The sequence below is a fragment of the Cydia strobilella genome, chromosome 3, assembly GCF_947568885.1.
Source record: "Cydia strobilella chromosome 3, ilCydStro3.1, whole genome shotgun sequence".
Taxonomy (NCBI): Eukaryota; Metazoa; Arthropoda; class Insecta; order Lepidoptera; family Tortricidae; genus Cydia; species Cydia strobilella.
The window spans coordinates 5,729,613-5,756,375 of NC_086043.1; the positions used below are offsets into that span (position 1 = coordinate 5,729,613).

Consider the following 26,763-nt stretch of genomic DNA (forward strand, 5'->3'; position numbering starts at 1 on the left):
ATTAAGTTTATGTTTAAATTAAACCTAATCCAAGTCTTATTTGTACGTCACTGGTTTTTTGTAACTGAATGAGGCTTGGGTTAGGTTTCAACCCGGAAACTAAGAACGCACGATTGTTGCAGCCCTTTCTTTTGGTTTAAAACTGAAGACGCATGATTGAAGCTACTTATTTTCTGGATATTCGCTCCTGAAGTTTTTATCTGCTTGCGCCTGGTGAGCCCGCGTAGCCCGCAGTTGCTACTACCGCTGCGGAAATTCATCGTTCGGCTCGACGAAGATTGGAAATCGAAAACGTTAAGGCCAGTGACGATATTTTATTGGTTTTGACTCGTGTACTGACAGAAATTAGTTTAATTTATTGTACATATTTTATTATTATATTGTTTTACTATAAGAACCTAGTTTTCATTTTCTACCGCTGTAGTTAGCCGGCTACATTGGCGCCCAAAGGGTATTCTGTCAGTACGTGGGTCTTTAAGGACTTGGATTGGGTTATATACATACTTGTAAATACTATACGCGTTTGTGCATACCTTAATTTTATTGTGTGTTATGTTTTTTTTCTTAGTTCTGTGTATTTATTAAGTGTAATTATAGGTACTAGATTTATTGGTGTTACCAATACTTGCAGTTTGCATTTTGCCGTTTGGTACATATAATATAAGTACACACTTATTACAGTATAACGCATACATAGTACATATTTTTATGTATGTCTGTATGTTTTTCTTGTAAATAGTCTGTTTCATTTGGACGTGCGTTGTTTTATAGGGATCTAACATGGATTTGTCTAGTGTTAATGTAAATATGTTAAATAAGTCTGAACTTATTTACGAAATAAGTATCAGGCAAGAAAAGCCTCTCGACACGGTTGTAGAACTGAAACAACAGTTGAGTAACTTGTTGATTAAATATGCGGGTGAGGACTTGTCCTCTATTTTTTCAGTCGCCGATGACTTGTCAGGCGCTGAAAAATCACTTTCCTTCATTGAGGATAAAATAATTTTATACGAAAGTACCGGTGATTCAAAACTTGTAAATAAAATTCAGGCTTATCTTGTACATATATATATGCGCCTTCAGCGTATTGATATTTCGGACACTGAGCAATATTGTAATACTTATAAAAGTCTCGTATCGAAATTCAGCGCATTGAAAATGCGTTTTGATACAAAAAATGGCAGTAAAAGCGATTCTTCGTCATCATTTGTTACCGCGAGCTCTGATAAAAGTTCAGAGGGTAAACTTATTGTTCATTGTGACAGGGCGGTAACAAGCGAGTTTCGGAAGTTTACATACGCGGGTAAAGGTTGTCCGCGTAGTTTTATGCAGAAGGTTGAGGAATTTGCGATTTCTAGGAGCTTGCCTACTAGTAGCTTATTAAAACATTCCTATGAAATGTTTACGGATGCAGCACTTCACTGGTTCCGTGCCTACAAGGACAGTTTTTCCACCTGGGAAAGCTTAAAAGTAAAATTGTTTGATGATTTTGGTATTCTAGATTATGACTATAAACTAATGCGTGAAATTCAGGACCGTACTCAAGGTAAAGATGAGTCGGTCGTTGCGTACCTTGCCGTTATGTCTGGTTTATTTGGCCGGCTCAGCTATACTATGCCTGAGACAGATAGGTTACAAATATTAATAAGAAATATCCGTCCTGAATACGATTGTATGGTAGCTCAAGCTGAGATTAAAACTATTGAGCACTTGAAGGCTGTATGTAGGAAATATGAGGCGTGCCTTGATCGCTCGAGGAACTTTAAGGAGCCTCCTACTGCCAGTCCTTCGTCTGTGACTGACGATTTTGTGTATAAACCTGTAAATAGTAAGTCTGTAAATATTGTTAGCTCAAGTAAGCAGTTTTGTGTGCGCTGTAGAGTGAATGGCCATTCTTTGCGTTCATGTAAGGAACCACGCAAGATAGTGTGCTTTAAATGCGGCCAAGATGGTTACCGCAGCACTGAATGCCCTCAATGTAAAAAGTCTGCTCATACTACTCGTATGCCAAAAAACGAGTAAACGAGGATCAAAGATCGGATGTAAATAACAACGATAAGTTATCGCGTCGCGAGTGGGAAGATTGGCTATCAGTTGTTCGTCTTTTCATGTTGTCATGTAAAACATCTTTGATCCTTTTTGATGATCAAAATGATCACGATCGGCCTTATGTAACTATTAATGTAAATAATTTGTCTCTCTGCGGTCTCTTGGACAGTGGGAGTTCTCTGACTATACTTGGTAATAATTCTCACCATGTTTTACTAGAACAAGGTTTTGTTCTTAACACATCACAAAAGCTCTCTGTGCGAGTTGCTAAAAAACAAGCCGCTTCCGCTTACTCTATTGGTTACATTGACTTACCAGTATGTTTTGATAATAAATGTCTTAACATTACTGCACACGTTATCCCTGATATTTCTTCACATTTAATACTTGGTGTTGATTTTTGGAAAGGATTTGACCTTTTACCTAAATGTGTAACACACGCTAAATTGATGCGACCTTCTAATTGCTCTACTTTAATTGTGTATAATGATAATAATACACCTATTACTAATAATAAACAAGTTTTTCCTTTCGAAGACTTGTCTCAAGAACAACAGGCTCAAGCGAATGATATTATATCGCGATTTCGTGAAGCGTCGACGGAATCTAGTCCGCTCGGTCGCACGCATTTGGTTGAGCATCGTATTGACACTGGTGAACATGAGCCTATCAGGCAGAGATGTTACAGACTCTCTCCTGAAAAACAAAAGGTGTTGGTAGGAGAAGTTGATAAGATGCTTGCTCTAGACATCATAGAGCCGTGCGAAATTCCGTGGTTGAGTCCTGTTCTTGTTACTCCTAAAAAGGACGGAAGCTGGAGATTTTGTTTGGATAGTAGAAAACTTAACTCAGTTACTAAAAAAGACGCATATAAACTGCCTTTTATAAATGAAATACTTGACAATTTACGTGATGCCAAATATTTATCGAGCATTGATATCGCCAAGGCGTTTTGGGAAGTGCCACTGCGCGAAGAAGATAGAGATAAAACCGCGTTCTATGTAGCAGGCCGTGGCATGTATCGTTTTAAGGTAACTCCTTTCGGTCTAACGAATGCACCAGCAACCCAGCAGCGCCTAATGGATATGCTATTTACTCCTGAATTTGAAAACCGCGTGTTTTGGTATTTAGATGACATTATTGTAATTTCAAACAGTTTTGATGATCACATTTCCTTACTATCTCGAGTTTTGAACAAATTAAAATTTGCTCATCTTACGATTAATTATGAGAAATCTGCGTTCTTCCGACGTGAGTTAAAATATCTAGGTTATATTGTTGACCACAAAGGCTTGAGAACAGACCCTGATAAAGTAAAGGCAATTCTTGATATTCGCGTTCCTACAACAAGACGTGAACTCAAAAAGTTTCTGGGCACGGCCAGTTGGTACAGGCGTTTTGTACCTAATTTTAGTACTTTGGCCGCTCCTCTTAATATGCTTACATCTACGGGAAAAAAGGCTCCTCCATTTAAGTGGAATGAGGAGGCTAACATTGCTTTTGACAAAATAAAGCAAGCACTTGTGTCTAGTTCTGTTTTGGCATGTCCTGATTTTTCAAAAACATTCTCTGTCCATTGTGATGCGTCAAACTACGGGATAGGTGCTATGTTGACACAAGATGAAGACGGTATTGACAAACCTATAGCTTATTTTAGCCGTTCTTTATCAAAACAACAACAAAATTATTCTATAACGGAACGTAAGCTTTTAAGTGTAATACTAGCATTGGAACATTGGCAATGTTATTTAGATAATGGTCAGAAATTCATTGTCTATACAGATCATGCAGCTCTGAAATGGTTTTTAAGTTTAGACAACCCTACTGGGCGTTTGGCTCGTTGGAGCGTCCGTTTGTCTTCATTTAATTTTGAGATAAAACACAAAAAGGGTAAAGATCATGTGGTACCTGATGCTTTATCGCGCTCGGTACCAGTCGATTTGGTTTATGTTCAGTCTAACGACGACTGGTTTAATAACCTTTTACAAGGTTGCCAGGACAACCCTTCTGAATTTCCTGACTTCAAAGTTGTAAATAATAATTTGTACAGACTTAAGCGAACTAGTTCTTTACTGACTTCTGAATATGATTGGAAACTGGTAATTCCAAAAGAAATGAGACGAGATATTATCCATGAGAATCATTCACAGCCTACTGCTGGTCACTTTGGTATTTTTAAAACGCATAAAAGAGTTTCTTTGTGTTATTTTTGGCCTGGCATGTATAGGGGCATTTGTAAATATATTGCAAGTTGTGAAACATGTTTGGCATATAAGTACCAGAATCATCAAACTTTGGGAATAATGGGCAAACCAAAGGAGTGTTGCAGACCATTTCAGTGTTTATCTATCGACCTTGTTGGCACATTACCAATGACACGTAAACAAAATCGGTACATTTTAGTTGTCAATTGCTGCTTTTCCAAATACTGCTTAATATTTCCAATTAAAAAGGCAACGTCTAATATAATTTGTAAGATTTTGGAAGATTTCGTATTCTTGGTACATGGTTTTCCACGGACTGTTATAATGGACAATGGTGCTCAGTTTATTAGTAATGATTTACAGGATCTTTTTAGTAAATATCAAATTCCTGAAGTACATTTTACCCCTAAATATTGCCCTCAAGTGAATTCTGTTGAGCGATACAATCGCACCTTAATAACAGCTATTAGCTCGTTTGTAGAGAATGATCATAGAAATTGGGATCTTAATATTCCTAAAATCCAATTTGCCATGAACACCAGTGTAAATGAAGTAACTGGGTTCACTCCAGTTTTTCTAGTGTACGGTAGAGAGCTTGTCCCTTGCGGGTCATTCTATGGTGCTCCCAATTCAAGTGAAGTCGATTACGAGGACCTCATTTTTGCACCGCGTGATAAATACGCTGAGAACTTAGGCCACTTGTCCCCTATTCTCGACAAAGTGCAAGCCGCAATTTGGGATGCACATGTAAAAAATTGTAAATATTATAATTTAAGGCGTAAACATGCAGAGTTTAATGAAGGCGATGTTGTTTGGCGTCGTAATTACCAGCTTAGTGATGCTGGTAAATATTTTACTGCAAAACTAGCGCCCAAATTTGTAAAATGTACTATATTAAAAAAATTGTCTCCTCTTGTATATGAATTGGCAGATTCTAATGGACGTGCCATAGGCAGATGGCATATTAAAGATTTGAAATTGTAAATATGTGTTACATAATTTAAGTTTTTTTTCTCTTTCTGGAATTTTCCTTCATGTCATATTTTGGAAAATTCTCCTGGGCGCGAGGGGTACTGTAACATGGCAAACCTGCATAGTGCAGCCACCGCGCGCACTGGCCGGCTGTAAAAAAAAATTAAGCCATTCGCCCGTCTTTTGTTTTTTCTCATAATTTTTCTCTGGGAATTTTGTTGCAAATAACCCACAACTGATTACTAATATTTATTTAATGTGACTCCATGCTTATGTGATTTGTGTTAAAAGTATTAATACGATAGTAATACGAGGGCTGCGTCTAATGCAGGTAAAATTTGTATAGTATTAAGTTTATGTTTAAATTAAACCTAATCCAAGTCTTATTTGTACGTCACTGGTTTTTTGTAACTGAATGAGGCTTGGGTTAGGTTTCAACCCGGAAACTAAGAACGCACGATTGTTGCAGCCCTTTCTCTTGGTTTAAAACTGAAGACGCATGAAATAAAACTATGAAAACGGATTATATCGCGTATATTGAATTTATAATACATCCCGACGTTTCGAACTCTTTACAGCGTTCGTGGTCAACGGGTGACTGAGGAAAAATTACAAAATGCAAAAATACCCACATACTAAAATAATGAACAATCATAGACTACAAACTTTAAGGCTGGTTGTACATGCAAAATCGGTTCATAAGGCTAGTTATACACTATAATTATTTTTCAAGTAAAGATATATATATATACGCGATAAAAATAAACTATGCCGGCTCCAACCCTACACCACGGACCCGAGAAGATTTAATTCCCTCCTAAATTGTAGGAGGGTATCCCAATATGGGACCGGCAACAAACTCGGCGGGACACATCTTTTCAAAACATCAGAATGTCCAGCATCATCCAACACTACGGTCTCACAGTCTATGTCTCGCTTGCTCCTTTATCAGGTGGACTACAGGATCCCAAGCTGGTGGTAGAGAAAAGCCATCTTCCCTATTAAAGTTTGGATATTTCTTAATCTCAATGGCCTCGCGCAGCATTCTGGGTATGTAACGCTTCTCCTTGGCAAGAACCAGAGGCTTATCAAACTTGATTGAGTGATTGGCTTTATCCATGACATGCTCACAGACAGCAGACCTAGGTCGACGGTGCTTGACATCAGCTATGTGTTCCTTCACCCGAGTGGAAATGCTCCGTTTCGTCTGCCCGACATATGATAGGCCACACTCACAGTCCAGCCTGTACACTCCTGCAGTCTGTAGAGGGGTATTGCATTTTACAGGCCTCAGGAATTGTGACATCTTCTTCATTGGCTTGAAATATGTTTTTATAGAAGCACGCTTCAAGATGTGGCTGATCCTGTCCGTGACCCCCCTGACAAAAGGCAGAATGGCAGGCCTGCGCTCGACTGTGGGGATCTTAATGTGGGACCTCTGGTTGACCCGCGGTATCCTGAGCTCGTTTGCCTGGAGCGCGCGCCTGGCATGCTGGAGCTCCGCGGCCAGATGCTGGTCATCACATATCCTCTGGGCTCTCTGAAACAAAGATTTGCCTACTGTAACAAGTTGACTGGGATGGTGATGCGATTTGCCATTTAAGTACCTATCAGTATGAGTAGGTTTCCTATACACAGTGCGACCTAGGGTGTTATCAGGATTTCTTTTTACCAATACATCTAAGAAGGGGAGAGAACAGTCTTTTTCCAACTCCATAGTAAATTTTATTTTGCTATGGATGGAATTTAGGTGATCCAAGAAAGTTGAAACACTACTTTTTGGAAGTATAGTAAAAGTGTCATCTTGAAGCGTGCTTCTATAAAAACATATTTCAAGCCAATGAAGAAGATGTCACAATTCCTGAGGCCTGTAAAATGCAATACCCCTCTACAGACTGCAGGAGTGTACAGGCTGGACTGTGAGTGTGGCCTATCATATGTCGGGCAGACGAAACGGAGCATTTCCACTCGGGTGAAGGAACACATAGCTGATGTCAAGCACCGTCGACCTAGGTCTGCTGTCTGTGAGCATGTCATGGATAAAGCCAATCACTCAATCAAGTTTGATAAGCCTCTGGTTCTTGCCAAGGAGAAGCGTTACATACCCAGAATGCTGCGCGAGGCCATTGAGATTAAGAAATATCCAAACTTTAATAGGGAAGATGGCTTTTCTCTACCACCAGCTTGGGATCCTGTAGTCCACCTGATAAAGGAGCAAGCGAGACATAGACTGTGAGACCGTAGTGTTGGATGATGCTGGACATTCTGATGTTTTGAAAAGATGTGTCCCGCCGAGTTTGTTGCCGGTCCCATATTGGGATACCCTCCTACAATTTAGGAGGGAATTAAATCTTCTCGGGTCCGTGGTGTAGGGTTGGAGCCGGCATAGTTTATTTTTATCGCGTATATATATATATCTTTACTTGAAAAATAATTATAGTGTATAACTAGCCTTATGAACCGATTTTGCATGTACAACCAGCCTTAAAGTTTGTAGTCTATGATTGTTCATTATTTTAGTATGTGGGTATTTTTGCATTTTGTAATTTTTCCTCAGTCACCCGTTGACCACGAACGCTGTAAAGAGTTCGAAACGTCGGGATGTATTATAAATTCAATATACGCGATATAATCCGTTTTCATAGTTTTATTTCATGAGTAACTATCGCGGTAACCGAAGACAATATTATGTACACCAGTACGGACTGGAAGTTGCAACCAAAATCCGGCGACATGAAGACCTTGGGAATAAGCTCGCGCGCGCTCGTTGCGCTCTGCATTTCTTGAAGAGGTGTCGAGATGAAAATCTTATTCCTACATGCGTGAAGATAGCTCCGAAGAAGGACATTATCGGCAGTGAACGCATACTTCGCCGGGCGAGTGAGAGATTACTGTGCAAAACCATCCATAACAACCGTTACACGGCTTATAGACTTGAGCAACAGATTAAGGTAGGCACCGGTCAATTGCAGGAAGTGTTGACAAGGACCGATTTTAATGATGTTGTTGAACAAGGTAATAAACGTTACGCATTTACATTTGAACAATGCAAGAAACGACAAAGTGCCAAGTTTGACAGGTTAAAATCGAAAACGAGACGCAGCGATAACGGAGGGCTTCAGAATAATAGCGCTAACGGAACGTTGCTGTCAGTGTCAAATCGGTCGGTTGTCAATCTATCCAGTAAACAATTGTCGACGTCTGAGTTTTCAGTATTAGAAAAAGGTCTTAATTATGTTGTGGCTCCGCGAAAGATCCCTTTTGAGGACATTATTGTTAGTGTAGAAGACTGTCTGGTGAAAAATCAGGTAAAGAAGGAAGATTTGGAGGCTATACGGCAGGATGTTTCGTCATTATTACGGAAAGCCAAGCCTCCAAAAAGGAATTTGCCTAGAGATGAATTGGTCGCGTTGAAAACGTTACGCGATGATCCAGACCTTACTATTCTTCGAGCGGATAAGGGAAATGCGACGGTTGTACTTAATACTTCAGATTATAACCAGAAAATTAGGGAATTATTAGCGGATACTACAACCTACAAACATGTAAAGACGGACCCGACTATGAAAGTATTGAAAACCACTAAAGAACTAATTAGTGATTACTCGGAGAGCCTTGATCTGAATGTTGCAAGTTTAGTTCCTGACTGCCCCGTGCCTCCAAAGTTGTATGGGTTGCCAAAAATACACAAACCTAGTGCCCCACTACGTCCCATAGTGAGCCAGATAGATGCTCCCACATATAAATTGGCTCAGTACCTCGCGGGAGCCCTCTCAGCATTACGTGGTAACACTAGCACGCATACAAAGGATTCTTACCATTTCATCGGTGAGATTAAAGACCTAACATTGACTGATGATGAGATCATGGTCAGTTTTGACGTCCAGTCGCTATTTACAAGCCTACCGGTACAAGACTGCATTGAAATTGTCAAGAAGAGGTTATGTGAGCAGAACATGTCAGAGGAATATGCTAAGCTGTTGGAACATTGCCTTACATCTGGCTACTTGCTATGGAATGGTGAATTCTATCTTCAAGTCGACGGCGTGGCCATGGGGTCTCCGGTGTCTCCAGTAGTCGCTGACATCTTTATGGAGGACTTCGAGGAGAGGGCACTCTCATTGGCTCCTGTGCGACCGAAGATATTTAAAAGATACGTAGATGACACTTTTACTATACTTCCAAAAAGTAGTGTTTCAACTTTCTTGGATCACCTAAATTCCATCCATAGCAAAATAAAATTTACTATGGAGTTGGAAAAAGACTGTTCTCTCCCCTTCTTAGATGTATTGGTAAAAAGAAATCCTGATAACACCCTAGGTCGCACTGTGTATAGGAAACCTACTCATACTGATAGGTACTTAAATGGCAAATCGCATCACCATCCCAGTCAACTTGTTACAGTAGGCAAATCTTTGTTTCAGAGAGCCCAGAGGATATGTGATGACCAGCATCTGGCCGCGGAGCTCCAGCATGCCAGGCGCGCGCTCCAGGCAAACGAGCTCAGGATACCGCGGGTCAACCAGAGGTCCCACATTAAGATCCCCACAGTCGAGCGCAGGCCTGCCATTCTGCCTTTTGTCAGGGGGGTCACGGACAGGATCAGCCACATCTTGAAGCGTGCTTCTATAAAAACATATTTCAAGCCAATGAAGAAGATGTCACAATTCCTGAGGCCTGTAAAATGCAATACCCCTCTACAGACTGCAGGAGTGTACAGGCTGGACTGTGAGTGTGGCCTATCATATGTCGGGCAGACGAAACGGAGCATTTCCACTCGGGTGAAGGAACACATAGCTGATGTCAAGCACCGTCGACCTAGGTCTGCTGTCTGTGAGCATGTCATGGATAAAGCCAATCACTCAATCAAGTTTGATAAGCCTCTGGTTCTTGCCAAGGAGAAGCGTTACATACCCAGAATGCTGCGCGAGGCCATTGAGATTAAGAAATATCCAAACTTTAATAGGGAAGATGGCTTTTCTCTACCACCAGCTTGGGATCCTGTAGTCCACCTGATAAAGGAGCAAGCGAGACATAGACTGTGAGACCGTAGTGTTGGATGATGCTGGACATTCTGATGTTTTGAAAAGATGTGTCCCGCCGAGTTTGTTGCCGGTCCCATATTGGGATACCCTCCTACAATTTAGGAGGGAATTAAATCTTCTCGGGTCCGTGGTGTAGGGTTGGAGCCGGCATAGTTTATTTTTATCGCGTATATATATATATCTTTACTTGAAAAATAATTATAGTGTATAACTAGCCTTATGAACCGATTTTGCATGTACAACCAGCCTTAAAGTTTGTAGTCTATGATTGTTCATTATTTTAGTATGTGGGTATTTTTGCATTTTGTAATTTTTCCTCAGTCACCCGTTGACCACGAACGCTGTAAAGAGTTCGAAACGTCGGGATGTATTATAAATTCAATATACGCGATATAATCCGTTTTCATAGTTTTATTTCATGAGTAACTATCGCGGTAACCGAAGACAATATTATGAAGACGCATGATTGAAGCTACTTATTTTCTGGATATTCGCTCCTGAAGTTTTTATCTGCTTGCGCCTGGTGAGCCCGCGTAGCCCGCAGTTGCTACTACCGCTGCGGAAATTCATCGTTCGGCTCGACGAAGATTGGAAATCGAAAACGTTAAGGCCAGTGACGATATTTTATTGGTTTTGACTCGTGTACTGACAGAAATTAGTTTAATTTATTGTACATATTTTATTATTATATTGTTTTACTATAAGAACCTAGTTTTCATTTTCTACCGCTGTAGTTAGCCGGCTACACCGTTAATTCGATTCTCGAGGGCTTGCTCAACTTAAACAATACACGGTGTTAGAGAAACGCAGGTGCCACCATGTAGTCCATGTATCACTTGCCTTGCGGCCGGGCAATTAGTGGTAGTGTGGGTTTTACGACAAAGTGTGGTTTCTAGTATTCAATGTAATGACAATAATAAATACGAGTATGTAATTATTTCCATTGATAGTGACAATGCCATAAGTGCCGCATATATCTATTTAGGCAAACGTATAAACCTTTCCTCAAATACCTTCCTAAGAAACTACAGAAAAGTTTGGGAACTCGTGATGTACACTTGAAGGCTGAGCTTGGCTGATTATACCTACTGAAGATTATATTATGTACCTATTATATCGATTATTAGTTTAACACAAGTAAGATAAGATAATAGTACTCGTACCTGTCTTAACAAAAAATAAATAAAGCGAGTTATTCACGTTTTTAGGGTTCCGTACCCAAAGGGTAAAAACGGGACCCTATTACTAAGACTTCGCTGTCTCTGTCTGTCCGTCTGTCACCAGGCTGTATCTAATGAACCGTGATAGCTAGACGGTTGAAATTTTCACAGATGATGTATTTCTGTTACCGCTATAACAACAAATACTAAAAAAAATAAAAATAAGTGGGGCTCCCATACAACAAACGTGATTTTTTTGCCGTTTTCTGCGTAATGGTACGGCACCCTTCGTGCGCGAATCCGACTCGCACTTGGCCAGTTTTTTTAAGACGAACACGCTTCGCTCCTTAACGAAGTCCTTAATCTAGAGCAGTTCGTATTGGTAGTTCACATCCGCTGTTTGTAGATAAAGATAGTTATAGAAAAAAAAGATGAGCAATTTCTGACTTAAATAACGTGTGACCCTTTTAAATAAATGTAAATATGTGTAGACTAAACACCAATCAATAACCGGAACGGTAATTTTGTATTTAAAGTAGGCACTTGTTCAAATTGTTGCTGAAGTCAACACGCGGTGTATTCCGCTGCGCTTCCTCGTCAAGCACTGCCAAATATTTGACGGTCGCCTTGATAGGTACCTAAAAAACCGGCCAAGTGCGAGTCGGACTCGCGCATCGAGGGTTCCGTACTTTTTAGTATTTGTTGTTATAGCGGCAACAGAAATACATCATCTGTGAAAATTTCAAACAAAATTTCAACTGACAGACAGACGGACGGACGGACAGACGGACAGCGGAGTCTTAGTAATAGGGTTCCGTGGGTACGGAACCCTAATAAAGCATACCTAGGTTGTGCCCAGTTGTGCCCACGAATGAATAAACTAGTTGTGTGCCACCACTGAATAAATTTCGACTGCTGAATTTGGTTACGGACAAAATGTAAACCAGGGACCGGCCCGCTATCCCTTATCGGGGTTTTATAAGGGTATTGCATAAGGCTTAACTCACCATACCCTTTGCCAGACGAAACCCTTTGTTTTGCTTGTAAAAACCCTTATATAAAGCTACCACATTTGAGTAATCGGTAGCCCAAATACCCTTACAAAACCCTTATCATCCGCTCAGCAACACCTTGCATATTGCTTATAAGGGTTAGCCTTATAAAGGGCTTCACTTTTAGCATATAAGCGTGCTAATTTAAGTCGTCTACCTTGTTCATAAAGCACACATTACTTCGAATCCGAGCGATCGTCGGCGGCGACGGCGGCGTTCTTTGACTAGGCACGTATTTTCTTTCCTTTTCATACACTACCGTAGATATATACTAATCCTGCCTCTTTCACGCAAAGGGAAACCTTTATAAAAAGCGCTTAAAGATAAGGGTAACCCTTATTAAGGGCTAGCCTTATTTTTGGTTAGCTTTTCGGTAAGGGTTAGTCAAAGGTAGGGGTATGAATGGGCTTGCAGTTCAAAAGGGAAAGTCTTTCAATGTGTTAGCCGTGTTTAAGTGTCGCCCATTGAAAGGGTTTTATCGCGGAAAGGGTTGTCCGGTCCCTGATGTAAACATGCAACAGATAAAGATTTCTAAATTCTAAATGATGACGAAGCTATAGGTACACTCACAGCGTCTATTACTTATGTTTCCTCTCACTTATTATCGAACTCTCTCGTCAAAATTTGAAAATCGGCTCGTATGACTGGACGCACGCGACCGGCTGCGCGGCGAGCGGCAAAACAAGGCCACAGGTTGCATTTGAGCCTCGCGCCGCGTGCGTCTACGCTCTTACACCACACCGAGATAGGTACAACCAAGTAGAATTAATTAAATTAAACTGATGTATGGAGTGAACACCCTATGTCCACAATTCTTTATGGTACAACGTTTGGCCGCGGTGTTTATATTCTATAGTAGTGTAGCAGCAGGACAAAATGAGATCGGCAGTATTTTTTTTTGTTACCTATAAAAAAATAAGTGAACAAAATTGAAACCACATACCTATAATAATATTGATGTCCAGCATTTCATTGATATTCATATTTAAAAGTTTACAAAGTCTAGTCTAGTCAGCCCACACGCGAAACGCATCTTCAGAAATTACAAGTCTCACGATAATTTACATATTTAGCAATATCAAAAGAAGTTTTTGAAACTGTGAGCACCTCAATACAAACACAACAAACATCAATAACAATATTATTTTCGTAATTCCCCATGGTAAGTTTACTAATTTTTAATAAAATTGCAAAACTTCACTGAGTACAAAAAACAAGAATATACGCATGAAAAATACGCTCGGTCTCGGTCCTCTCATTGGTTGATTTGAAATGACTCGATCACTCGACATTCACAATGTTGCCATAGGCAATTATGAAAGTCGTAGCCCACTACCGCACCGCACCGCGACTTTGGTGCGCCACACCCATAAGTGAGAGCGAGAAAGAGATATTTCTTTCTCGCTCACACTTATGGGTGCGGCGCACCATGAACTCTGTGCGGTGCGGTAGTGTGTTAAGGATCCTCGACACTAACGTAAGTGTGGCGTCGATTTCGCACATGAATCTAGTATAACTGGATCGGTCATGAGGAGTGGGGGAAAATGACCGAACGGGATAGTCTTATGTATCTTTCAGTAGGAGTAGCAGAGAAAGCGCTGTTATTGTTTGTCCTTGTCATAGTTTCACTTTTCCACCGCTGCCACAACCGAGGTTGTGGCAAACAAATAAGTACGTGACATGTCATGTTTGTTCGTTGCTTGTTTAATTATCGTTGTTTTGTATGAAATTGTGCTTTCTCTTATGAAATATAGTGATGGTTAGCGTTTTGAATGCTTGAACTTTGATAAAATACTGGTGAATTGTTCTGTAATCGGCTGTAATAGCCGCTCTGAGCAAAAATATGAGATCATAACCTTTCACACATAAGTACGGTATTTTACACCTTCCTCTTAACGCAATATGTGAGAATAACATCGTAAAATTACGTTACACTCAAAGCAATGTAGAATCAAACGATTTCAATAAAAATATCACAATTATTTACGCAAATTAACAAAACATTATTTGTAAAATTATCCGCCCAAATTACGTAGGTAGGTAGGAGTCTGAGATCAGCCATTTTTAAACTTCTTCTTAATTTAGCTGCATAACAATCATGTTAGGGATACCAGATGAAAATATCATAATTTTATGGGTAATTTTGACCTCGAAGTTTTTTCGTACTTCTAATTCCAAAAAATAAATAAACAAATGTTGTGAAGATTAAATGTGGTGTACATTAATTGGTGTGATTGCGATTTGTGATTTCTTTAAATTAAAACCCATAATACATTTTATGTTACGTTTTATTTACTAAACATGTTTAGTTTTGTACCACCTGCGCGAATTATAGGAGGTATTTCATTGTTTATACGCCTAAAAAGAACGGCCCATTGACATTTTATTTAACAATTTTTTAATACCGTCAAACAAGCTAACTTTGCCTCCAGGGTAATCGCCCCAACGTGATATCAAATATTGGGGTAATTTTTACCAATATGGTATCCCCACGTTTATGACGTCATCTATGTCTATCCCTTACGGGCGCACGCGTATAGCTGGTCTATGTAATGCTAGGTCTATGATTTCGCAGATTGTTCACGCCTTCGCGCCTATTTCCCAGTTTTTAACGGTTTATTAGCCCGCGTCAAAGGAGGCGTGAAGCGCGAACTGGCAAGACTCCACATACACACTATTTTGACTCATATGTGGCAAGATAAATAATAATTTTATAATATAAAGCGGCTATATTTTACGGTTTTACAACGAAACAAAATGGAAAAATAGCTAAATCACGTATGATGCCATAGATAACTAGCAGTTAAGCTCGATTCGATCAGCTGATGCTTTTCCGCCATCTTGGCGAGAACCAAACTGCGAAATCGCCGTGAAGTTTGCGAGTGTGGAGTCATACGTCAACGTGAGACATGTTCTCTCCGCGAAGTCGCGCCGCGATTCACGCACATAGTCTGGGGGAGCTTTATAGTTTTTGATCGATTGTAAAGGCCTACAGACCTTGCATAAAATCGCTCGCGATACATTGTTAGCTAAAAGGCCGACCCAGTTGGGACAATTTTTCTATCCATCTGATTCTCAAATTAATAGGTACAAACAATACAAATACTTTTTATTGCACACCTCAATAAAAGAAAACAATACAAAAATAAAACAGAAATATAAGCAGCAGTAAACAGCAGGCGGTCTTACCGCTAAAAAGCGATCTCTTCCAGACAACCTTTGGGTAGCGGATATTAATCAATTTACATATTTATGTCAAATGTGGACGCAATAATTAAATTCGCTAGCCGATTTCACTTGACTCGATTGACCTCAGAAATAAATCTAAAGGTGCGGACGCAAGAATGCCAATTTTCGACGCTAGTATATGCGTTTGTGGGCTCTTTTTTTAATTCGAGCGCTCGAATGTCATCATAAACTTAAAAATGGTGATTAAATTGCGTACTTGTGGACGCTAGATGAAATAAATGCAATTATTTTTCTGATCAAATTGTAATTTTGATCATCCCGTCTGGACGTGCTTTAAGTAGCTGCAACAAATTCAAAACCGCAATATCTCAAAATCGGTTACGACTTGTTGTTAGGTCTGTAGAGGAGAGGTCACATCACAACGCATACACGTGGCATACACTGCCAGCGCATGCTATGTGTTACACGTGTAGCCGATAACGTTAATTTTGATATTTTGCTTTGTAGCGAAATGCGACTACAAAAAGAGAACCCGTCTAGTGGGGTGGCTAGTTATACAAATTATCAAAGTATTGAAGTGATTAGTGAGATTACACTTCGGTTACTAAATCCTTTAGGTTATGTCATAGAAACTCCCCAAAACTCCTTAATGTACACTTTGTTTGTAAATAGAGAGCATGCATCGCATCGCACTTTCAGATCGGTATAAGGTAGCAAACGTCCATCATCTTAGTTAAACGTTTACCATTGGGTTAGGCGGGTGCACCGTACCATACCTGAATTACTTTAGCTAGTTCAATAAATAAAGCCAAACTGTCCACAATAATCGTTCTCTGCTCGCGAGTAATGGTTCCACTTTGCGACAAGTTGTTGTGAAGTAGCAAGTAGGTTGGAATGTATTGAGAAACAAAAATCGAATAGCCTTCTAAATTATCAATTCAATGTTATGTTTGCACCTGCATGCCTACATTGCCCATATTTTGAATACCTATGTTGCGCTTTTGATCTTGTGTTGATACGACCTTGACGATGTATCGTTCGTTTTAGTGATTTATAGTGTGCGCGTATCATCCACGATTTTCATGGCATTTCGCATACACCAATCAACGTCAACGATTTTCAAGATCTTATCAACTCAACATCAAAACTCAATAAATCAGAATCGACCCCCGTATTCATATTCAATAACTTCGTGGTAACTTTTTCCATAATATACGGTAAAATGACTAATTTGGCGTCGCGTTAACACAAATATACGAGAATAAGCGCGATATGCTTGTATCTAAATCCAATCAGAATTATATTTTGTATTTCTGAATATGTACTTCTATTAAATGCTGGTTGGAAGTATGCCAGTAGACATTCGGTTTAAGTACATTGATGTTTATTGGGTCGTTAATAGTGAACTTTCGAGTTATGCGGATAAATTTGGTAACGGTCCCTCCACACTCATGTGCGAATCACGGCGCGAAACCGCGAACGTAAGTGGGGCGTCGATTTCGCAAATTGTTCACGCCTTCGCGCCTAGTTCCCCGTTTTTTGTCGGTTTATTAGCCCGCGTTAAAGGAGGCGCGAGGCGCGAACTGGCAAGACTCCACATTACACACTATTTTGACTCATATGTTTAGGTATATATCGCGTGTGTGTATTTTACGGTGTGACAACAAAACAAAATGGAAAAATAGCTAAATCACGTATGACACCATAGATAACTAGCAGTTAAACTCGATCAGCTGATGCTTTTCCGCCATCTTGGCGCAAACCAAACTGCGAAAACGCCGTGAAGTTTGTGAGTGTGGAGTCATACGTCAACGTCGCGACATGTTCTCTCCGCGAAGTTGTGCCGCGATTTACGCACATAGTCTGGAGGGAGCTTAATACTTCATCTTGTAAATTTGTTTATCAAAGTTTTTCAAATAACGAATAAAATACGTAGAGGCCCCTCCAGACTATGTGCGTGAATCGCGGCGCGACTTCGCGGAGAGAACATGTCGCGACGTTGGCGTATGACTCCACACTCGCAAACTTCACGGCGATTTCGCAGTTTGGTTCTCGCCAAGATGGCGGAAAAGCATCAGCTGATCGAGCTTAACTGCTAGTTATCTATGGCATCATACGTGATTTAGCTATTTTTCCATTTTGTTTTGTTGTAAAACCGTAAAATATAGCTGTTTTATATAATATAATTATTATTTATCTTGCCACATGAGTCAAAATAGTGTCTAACGTGGAGTCTTGCCAGTTCGCGCTTCGCGCCTCCTTTGACGCGGGCTAATAAACCGACAAAAAACTGGGAACTAGGCGCGAAGGCGTGAACAATCTGCGAAATCGACGCCACACGTACGTTCGCAGCTTCGCGCCGTGATTCGCGCATGAGTGTGGAGGGCCCTTAGAAGGTGAACGGGAGTTTCACACAGTTGACATGTAACCTGATAACAAACTGATATTGATATTTAATATTTAAAATATATCGGTAAAAATCACTTACTGATAATCTGTGGGGTGCGCCACAATGCTCGTATATGATAAGATAAGGCAGGCATTTTTTTGCAGAAAATGAATTCTTCAAATTCGTCACATTTTCTAAAATTTACCTGCCAGACTCACGAGTAATTTTTTAAGCAAATTAAAAACAATTTTCCCAACTGGCCATCAACGGGCATACTGGCGTCAAAAATTGGCATTTTTGCATCCACGCCTCTTAAGGCCCTAACTGCGAAAAACGAAAATCTAAATTTCTTTGTCTGTCTCTATCGTTCAAGTAATAGAGAGACAGATAACGAAATTCCGATTTTCGATTTTCGCCGTTTTCACTATACATAATAATATTACACTCATAATCATACATTCGAATCAAATTCGATTTAAGTGGGATCGTTAAGCCAATTCATTTGCATCTACACCACACAATTAAACAATCATTTTGATCAGAAAGTGCTAAAAGTTTTCCTGGTCACACAAATCTTGTCAGTAGAAAAAGGCGCGAAATTCAAATTTTGTATGGGACGAGTCCTACGTGCCTACATTTTTTAAATTTGCCGCCTTTTCCTACTGACAAGATTTGCTTGACCAACTTTAAAATTCAATTATCGGTTTGTAGAGGCCTTTGTGATCATGTCAAATTTTTATAAGATTATTTCCATATTCTTTCTTTTTTGAAACCATTGAAACTAAAAAATAGTTTTCTGAACGGATTTAATTTTTTAATGTGTATGTCAATGTCATTGTCATATTCTGTTTGACAGCTGTGACAGTGACAGGCTGACAGCACAGCACAGATCGCAGGTGACAGTCGGCCGTTTTGTTGTCGGGTTTGTTTATTATTTTGTAATTTATATTATTACAGTTTCTAATAAAAATGAAACATAGTACCCACTACTCATGTTATTAATATAAATAAACCGCACTAGTAACTCAAGTTTATGTCATATGCCAATATGGTAGTGGATTTATTACGGCCGGGTTCTATGCCCATTTCGCAAGACAAGATACAATTTTTCGAGTTTCTGTTGGACCATAAACTTTTAAAAGAGCATTTACGATGCCCTAACCCAGGTACTTGACGGTAGCTTTATTCTCATGCCTGTTTAATGTGTCGCTTTGGTTTGATTATGAGGAAATATGCAGATTAAAAACATACTATTAATTTTCAGAGCCCTCTGCTACTGACTTGATAGTGGAATTCCTGTCAGTAGACGTAAGCAATGCCATTCGGGACGGTCCAGCTACTTGTGAGCATGTGTCCATGTCAACTTTGCAATCTTTGCAGAGTTCTTGTCGACAAAATATCTCAAGAAAGCAGCTTGCCCTTAAAATACTGGCTCTTAAAATTGCATCCTCCCTTCATTGGAATTTAGGTAAGGTACAAGGCTAAATGGTAAGGAATTTAAATGTGTAATTTTTCGATAGATGAAAAATACATTAAAAAAAACACTGCAATCTGTCTACCTCAAACATTTATATAAACTAACCAATGTCGGGTAGTTTAGTGTTGTTTACCAATATCTCCATTGACATTTTGCTGGTTGTCAGTCTTCCGTGACCACAGCTGGTGCAACCTGGCTGAAATGTCAGAAAAAAGGTAAAATAATGAAATTTAATCAGGTTAGACCCGTTCATGACATTAATTATGTGTACAAAAGCCAGAGTTTAAAGTGTTATATTGAAAGTAAATATCTGTTTGTTACCTCTTCACACTTAAACCGCTGATTCGATAGATGAAATTTGTTGTCGCCATAACAAATTTCATCTAAGAGGCATTCCACGAGAATGTTGCTTACAACATGCCATTCTTTTAGTACTTCTAAAAATGCTGAGAATGCGATTTTTGGTCTGGTAATGTTTCATGACTTGATTAACAAATTGGCAGTATATTTTTGAGCTTTACGCATTTGATTGAGGTAGTGGCCATAAAAGGCAAATCATTTCGTAAGTGACATTCTTGTGGAATGCCCCCTAGATCGATTCAGCAGTAGTTTGAGGCCCGAGGAAGGACATAAGATTGTTTTTATCATTCATCATCATGATTCCATGTAGGCGAAGACGTGGGCAAAAGCTAGTACTTGATAATTAAAATAAGCTATTAGGCACATAACAAAGTAATTTGGGTATGTTTTGAGTATCATAAATGTAATGTGCAGTGTTATACTTGTCATGTCAAGTTTTATATTTTTCAGATACTTTTGAAACTAAACTAACACCTTTTATACAAAAGCAACTACTTCAGGATTTGGTGTTTATGGCAGCTGATGGTGCCTTCTCTGTTCCCCCTCAGGTATTTTAGAATTCATACTTGCACAAAGTATTGATGAAGATTGAGATTGAGATGAGATTGATGAAGTATATAATTAGTATATTGCAGATTTGTTTTTATAAGATTTAATGTGATGTACTATTTAAAAATTGCCTTTATTTCTAAACATTTTTGTTATATATGTCATTTATTTTAGGAGATCTCTATGAATATGATACAGAAGCCACATATGCAGTTTGCGTTGACTTTATATCATCGATGGATGTTAAGGTATCCAGCAAAAGCAGCCTTCAAAGAAAGGTTTGCAAAGCTCCCGTTTTTACACCTGTAAGTTGAGATCTAATGGTATTGTAATAATAAATAAGGTGTGTTGGGGTAAGATTGAATGAGTTTTTCATGCAAGGTAAGATAAAAAGTCACCTGTAATGCTTTGGCATAAGGACAATATTTTGTCTTACCCCTCATGAAAAACCCTTTCAATTTTATCCCAACGCACCTTAATGGTAGGTACATTTAATAATTAAAAATAATAATAATATTGTATTGTATCTTTTTCAGCCCTAATATATCACTGGAAAAAGGATATCCTGAAATGAATTCATACACAGAGAAAATTTTGAGAATGAATGAAAATGACTGCATTCAAAGCAAAAAATATTTAGAGAAAGTTATTGCATATTATGATTCTCATGGAAACAGTAATGAACCATTACAAATCAGAGTCCCAGTTATGGACACTTTCACGCATCTGTCTGAAGATAAGCATAACATGGCGCATAATTGGGACGCCGGCAGTGTTTATGTTACCCAGTATGAACTTTTAATGCAAATTCATTTTGATCTCTGTTACAATTACTTATTCTATGGACAACATGAGAAAGCTAAGAAACACATTTTGGGCTGCAGGAAAAACCAGAAACTGCTTGAATATGATGTAAAGAGTAATGGTTATGGCCATGGGCAGTATGATAAAGTGCCATGGGGAAACTTGGACTATGCAAGTATGTCTGAGGATGATATTTTGGGATATATAAGAGCTCTCAATTTGGGTCAAGATTTGTTGGATGAGGATAAGTCTTTGTTACAAAGACTGCAAGAATCAGTAATTAATGATTATAAAGGCATAATTGCTATTTTCCAAGCTGACAATTTATCTAGAGAAATACCAATGATCCATAGACAACTGGCAGAGCTAGATATACAAGCTGCTGCTTCGACCAGCGCTTTATCAGTACCCAAAGACTTAATGATCCGCGTATCAGCATTAAACGCAGTAAGATATGTTCTAGAAGGTGGATTACCTTCTACTCTCCCAGATTTTCTAAATAAATTCAACACCATAGGTGTACATTTTTTTGATATACTCTTTTGGGCATTAGCTCCGGTTTTGGTGTCAAATTTATCAGAAGATGTCTGGAAAAAGTTAAGGATGTTTTTTCTTCATTTAGCCACTTTGTCTCAATGTAGATTGCCGATAGATAGAATAAACGAGTATTTAGAGAAGCACGTGGGCGATCGCGCTTCGGAAATCCGAACGAAGCTAATTAGCGACGAGCATTTGAAAGCTATAATAATAGATCAGATCAACGGCGACGACAAAAATATGAACATACCTTGCGAGTTGCTCGCGAGCAGTTGGGACACGACTGATTTCGAATACAATGCGCCTGAGTTGAATATAGGGCGGCTGAAGAAGCAGCTCGTGGAAGCATCCAGCACTGAAGACGTGCGAATCTGCTTGGTAAAACTGGCGACTATGTCGCCCTCAATACCGCTATGGAATCATAACCCCTATTGTAAGCCAATTGGGAACCTGGGAGTTTCGCTAGCGGCACTGCCGCGAGGGTTCCTGCAGGATTTTGGCGCGGTGATGTCTGGAGCAGCGCGGGTGCGATTGGAAGCAGGTGACGCACGTTCTGCTCTCTCGCTCTTGTCAGAAGTCGAAAGCGAGGCGCGTAACCAACTAGCGGGCGCCAATGATCCTGCCCTCTTCGGGCTGTGCCGTGAGCTAGCCTGGGAGATGCTGCTGCTGCAGGTCAACCTGCTGCTGTCGGAATGGCCGCACCATCGGCTTAACGCCACGGTGCTGACCAACAAGTGCAAGGCGGCCATCGCCGCTGCCAATAGCGATGCGGTTGCGGACGCTCCGCGCTCAGAGGTTCGTCAAATTTTTCAACAATTTACAATTTTTGAAACTTTACTAAACGGCAGCGTATAAATTGAAAATTGCCACCCAATCTTTCGAGAGCGATATTGCCCTCGTGGTCATAATGAAAGGCTGGCTAAAGTTGACATTCGCAATAAGGAAACTGAAATTTATTTCGCAAAATGCCTTTGAGCTACTTAGTACTACATTTAGCCATTCCTAATTACCTAAACCAAAGAGGATATAATAAGATAGAGCGGTACTGTCATAGTAAATTTTGTAACCACTGTAAATTCACTGCCATCTATCAACATACTTTAAAACTAAAAATGAAGATTTATAAAAATACGATAAAATGTATTTAAATATGGATAAATGATTTTTTTAGTTGCATTAATTATTTTTATATGATTATGACCTTTACCTTATGTTCTTTCACTGATATGCGTTAAAATCATAAATAACAAACAAAACCGTCAACGCCCTCTATACGAGAGTAGGCCAAAACTAGTGGCGCCATCTGATCGAGAATCAAATTTTCGTGATTTTCGAGGCACGTTTTTTCCTTAGACTGTATCCATCTATGACGGAGTTATATCTATCTTTGCCTAAACCTACGCCGCGCTTCCAATAGGACGTAGCTGGGTAAAATAACCTATATACCTTTATTTATTTATCTTCCAGGCTAAGCACTGGCTGAGATGAACTATAAGCGAACAAGATTTTTGAGCTGGTATTATGTCGCAGGTGGTGTTAACAGCGTGGCTGGGTCTGCTGAACATGTGCGTGTGGGAACCAAGCACAGGTTCAGGTGCGGGTCAGGGCTCGGGCGGGCACGCAAACGCCGTCGATGTGGCCGCCGCATTGTGTGCCGCGTGCGCCGAGCTGCGACGCGGCAAGGGTGCGCGCAAGTTGCCGCGACGGCTATGGGACCATGGTCAGTTCATTAGTCAGTTGTTTACTAACTCTGCTTACAGTCACCATTTTTGAAATGAAGGACAACTTAAACTCTATTATGGCTCAGATGTATACAGAATCGAATATATTCGTTAGGTGTCACGGCTGAACTAGATTCCAATGCACCCATAAGAAAATGTAATCAATAGATTTTTAATTTAAAGATGTACTTCAAACTTACGCTTACAACTTAAAAGAGTGTTACCTACCTACTATATAATTGCCATAAAAAATACTTACATATATTCTAATCTTTTGCAGTTCTGAACACATTTAACAACTCAATCGGCCACCAGAAGCGTTTAACACACACACACTCATCAAACTATGCGGACCACTGTATCCAGAATCTCAGCCCCTACCACTTGGTCGTCCAGGGTTTAAGAGAACCGCTCGCAATCAGCGTAGTTCTATCGCTTCTCGCCAAAATATATAATGTTGTTGTCGACGACGTTTCCATGGAACTTGTTGTGGAATACACAGACCTCTGGCCGAATAATATTGCAAATATGAATCGTTATAAACCCAAGGATGTTTTGGAGTCGATGATTGAGCTGCTAGAGAGGAGTTTGAAATTCTACCCCTATAATACTTCTTGGTAAGTTGGTTGTCATTCGGAATTTGACACTTTTCAATGAGAAATAAATGAGAAAGAAAGAAAGAAGAAAGAAAAAGCATTTATTAGCACAACATAACATAAGACTAAAACTAGAAATAATTACACAGAATGAGGTTGCGCTAAATGGTCCTGACTCAGCTTGGTGTCACGATGTGAATTAAGTAACTATTTACTTACCCTGATGCAGCCATGCAACTTCTTTTGTTTCATTGACTAAGTGTCGGATTGAATTGTTTACCTAATGTAAGCGCTTTCAAATAGACTATATCACCACGAAAATAAGATCTACTTAGTCAATATCCATTGACAGTAATAACTGTTATTAACGATAACAGGTTGCGATTGTACGGTGACGCGGAGATGGCAGCAGGTCGGCACGCCGCCGCGCTCCGTCACTACCTATGCGCGCTTTCCGTTGGCTCACAACACTTCGCAACTCGTGCTCCCGACGAAGACGGTTTAGTGAGACGGGCAGCGCGCTGTTGCCAGGCGCTGACCGCGCCGACCCAGGCCGCCGCGCTGTGCCAGCTGCCCGGGGAGCCTGACCACACGCGGGCGTTTAAATGTCTGACTGAGAAGGTATACACATCTCTGCTTCTTGCACCTCGTTACTCCTCCGGATAAGGACGGTTTAGCGAGACGGGCAGCGCGCTGTTGCCAGGCGCTCGCGGCAACGACCCAGGCCGCCGCGCTCTACCACCTGCCCAGTGAGCCTGACTACACTCGCGCGTTCAAGTGTCTCACCGAGAAGGTATACAAACCTGTACTTCTTGCACCTCGTTACGTGCTCCGACGAGGACAGTTAGTGAGGAGCGCCCTGTTGCCAGGCTAGGATTAGTTTTATTACGAGTTTTAGAGGTTTTCCCATCTGTAAATACTGTGTCGTTACTTTTCTTGGCTCGGTATTTTATAACAGAAAATAATAAATTAAATAAATTAAAAAAAATCTATTATAATAATTGCAGATTGCCAACGCGGCTGATTCGATGGACGCGTACTACGGCTGCCTATGGGACAACACGCTACTCGAAGTCGCAATAGCAACACACGCGCGGCGCGGCGAGGCAGGGCGGCGAGCACGTGCCATCACCGCCATTGGCTCGCTCGAGCTCAACGCCAACAACAGTGATGAGATACAGTGTGAGGCTGCTGCCGTTCGACGTGCGAGGCTACTTCGCGCTCTTACTGACCAGTATGTCTCCTAGTTTTCGGCGCGTATTACCTTTTAGATAAACTCTCGCGTTTTGTACACATAATTAATGTCATTAACGGGTCTTCCGTGACCACAGCTAGTGTAACCTACCTGAAACGTCGGAAAAAAGGTAAAATAATGAAGTTTAATTGCGTTAGACCCGTTAATGACATTAATCATACATCAATACGAGTATATGCCTGGTGTAGCGAAGGGCGGCGCGTACTCGTACTGCAACTCTGCCTCGCAGTCCAACTACTACTCGCAGTCTACCTACTATTAGAATTAAGGCAAGTGGACTACTAGACTACTACCATTTTCAATAAACTTTTGCACAGTACTGTTATTATTACCATGGGCTATGTTTTATTTTACTCTAGTTTACCGGGGTCTCACATAGTGCAAGTACGTTAACAAGTAAACATAATAGGGGGCACCTATTACTGCTATGTTCTGCCGCCAGAGTGCAGCACATATTGTAAATCATATAGTAACTTATACATACTATGCCTTAGACAGTTTTTAGGGTTCCGTACCCAAAGGGTAAAAACGGGACCCTATTACTAAGACTCCGCTGTCCGTCTGTCTGTCACCAGGCTGTATCTCATGAACCGTGATAGCTAGAAGTTGAAATTTTCACAGATGATGTATTTCTGTTGCCGCTATAACAACAAATACAAAAAAAGTACGGAACCCTCGGTGCGCGAGTCCGACTCGCACTTGGCCGGTTTTTTTTTTGAGAAGTTTTCACTATGAAATTGATGCATCAAGGCGGTTTGTTTACAGAGAGCCTACCGCGAAACTCGAAATTTCGTTATCTACTTCTATCGCTTCAATATGCAAGTGACAGAGAGGCAGTTAACGAAATTTAGATTTTTGTGTTTCGCGGTACGCCCTCCGTATGTGCTAGTGGCAATCATCACGCAGAGTTTTGCGTAATTACCTTTTGCAAACTAGTGTTTTTAATTATCTTTTTTTAGGGCCTTTAGTGCTAATTTTAGAAGAAATTTCCGAAATGAAGATCAATGTGACAATTATCCAGAATTACTGTTTCCACAGTCATGCAAGCGTGTGACTTCGTAGTCGCTGACAGTTCCCAATGTTCCCATATAAATTTTTAATTTTAATATATGCAGTTACAATGCAGTTGTTAGTCAACCCGTTTCGATCCTAAAATTGTAACATATACAAGGTGGCTAGGGAGCTCATTCCACAGCCGAAGCGTCCGCGGGAGGAAATTCCTCTTAAACCGCACAGTACGCGACCATTTAGGTTCTAGGGTGTGAGAATGAACACCCAGCCGACGGAGAGCGTTGGCATCATGTCAAACAATTCTTCAGAGCACAGCCCATTGTACAAGCGGTAGAACACACACAAGGAGGCGAAGTCTCTCCTAAGACTTAAAGGTTCTAATGAAATAACTCG

At 40.2% G+C, this 26,763-nt stretch overlaps 1 protein-coding gene across 1 annotated transcript; it reads left to right on the top strand.

The window, feature by feature from the left end:
* Positions 1 to 18,968: 18,968 nt before the first annotated feature.
* LOC134755629 (integrator complex subunit 8-like) lies at positions 18,969 to 25,626 on the top strand. The gene is made up of 9 exons (XM_063692123.1): positions 18,969 to 19,226; positions 19,325 to 19,528; positions 20,348 to 20,445; positions 20,621 to 20,751; positions 20,983 to 22,582; positions 23,318 to 23,507; positions 23,789 to 24,125; positions 24,482 to 24,725; positions 25,112 to 25,626. Exons 1-9 carry the CDS (start codon positions 19,094 to 19,096, stop codon positions 25,349 to 25,351), a joined length of 3,177 nt encoding a protein of 1,058 aa, XP_063548193.1. The 5' UTR covers positions 18,969 to 19,093; the 3' UTR covers positions 25,352 to 25,626.
* Positions 25,627 to 26,763: the final 1,137 nt, after the last annotated feature.

Excerpts from the sequence above, each read along its gene's own strand:
- LOC134755629 (XM_063692123.1), top strand. The coding sequence starts at position 19,094 with ATGTCATATGCCAATATGGTAGTGGATTTATTACGGCCGGGTTCTATG. Across the intron at positions 19,529-20,347 it reads CTCCCTTCATTGGAATTTAG|ATACTTTTGAAACTAAACTA; the intron begins GTAAGGTACAAG and ends TATATTTTTCAG. Across the intron at positions 20,752-20,982 it reads AAGCTCCCGTTTTTACACCT|CCCTAATATATCACTGGAAA; the intron begins GTAAGTTGAGAT and ends TATCTTTTTCAG.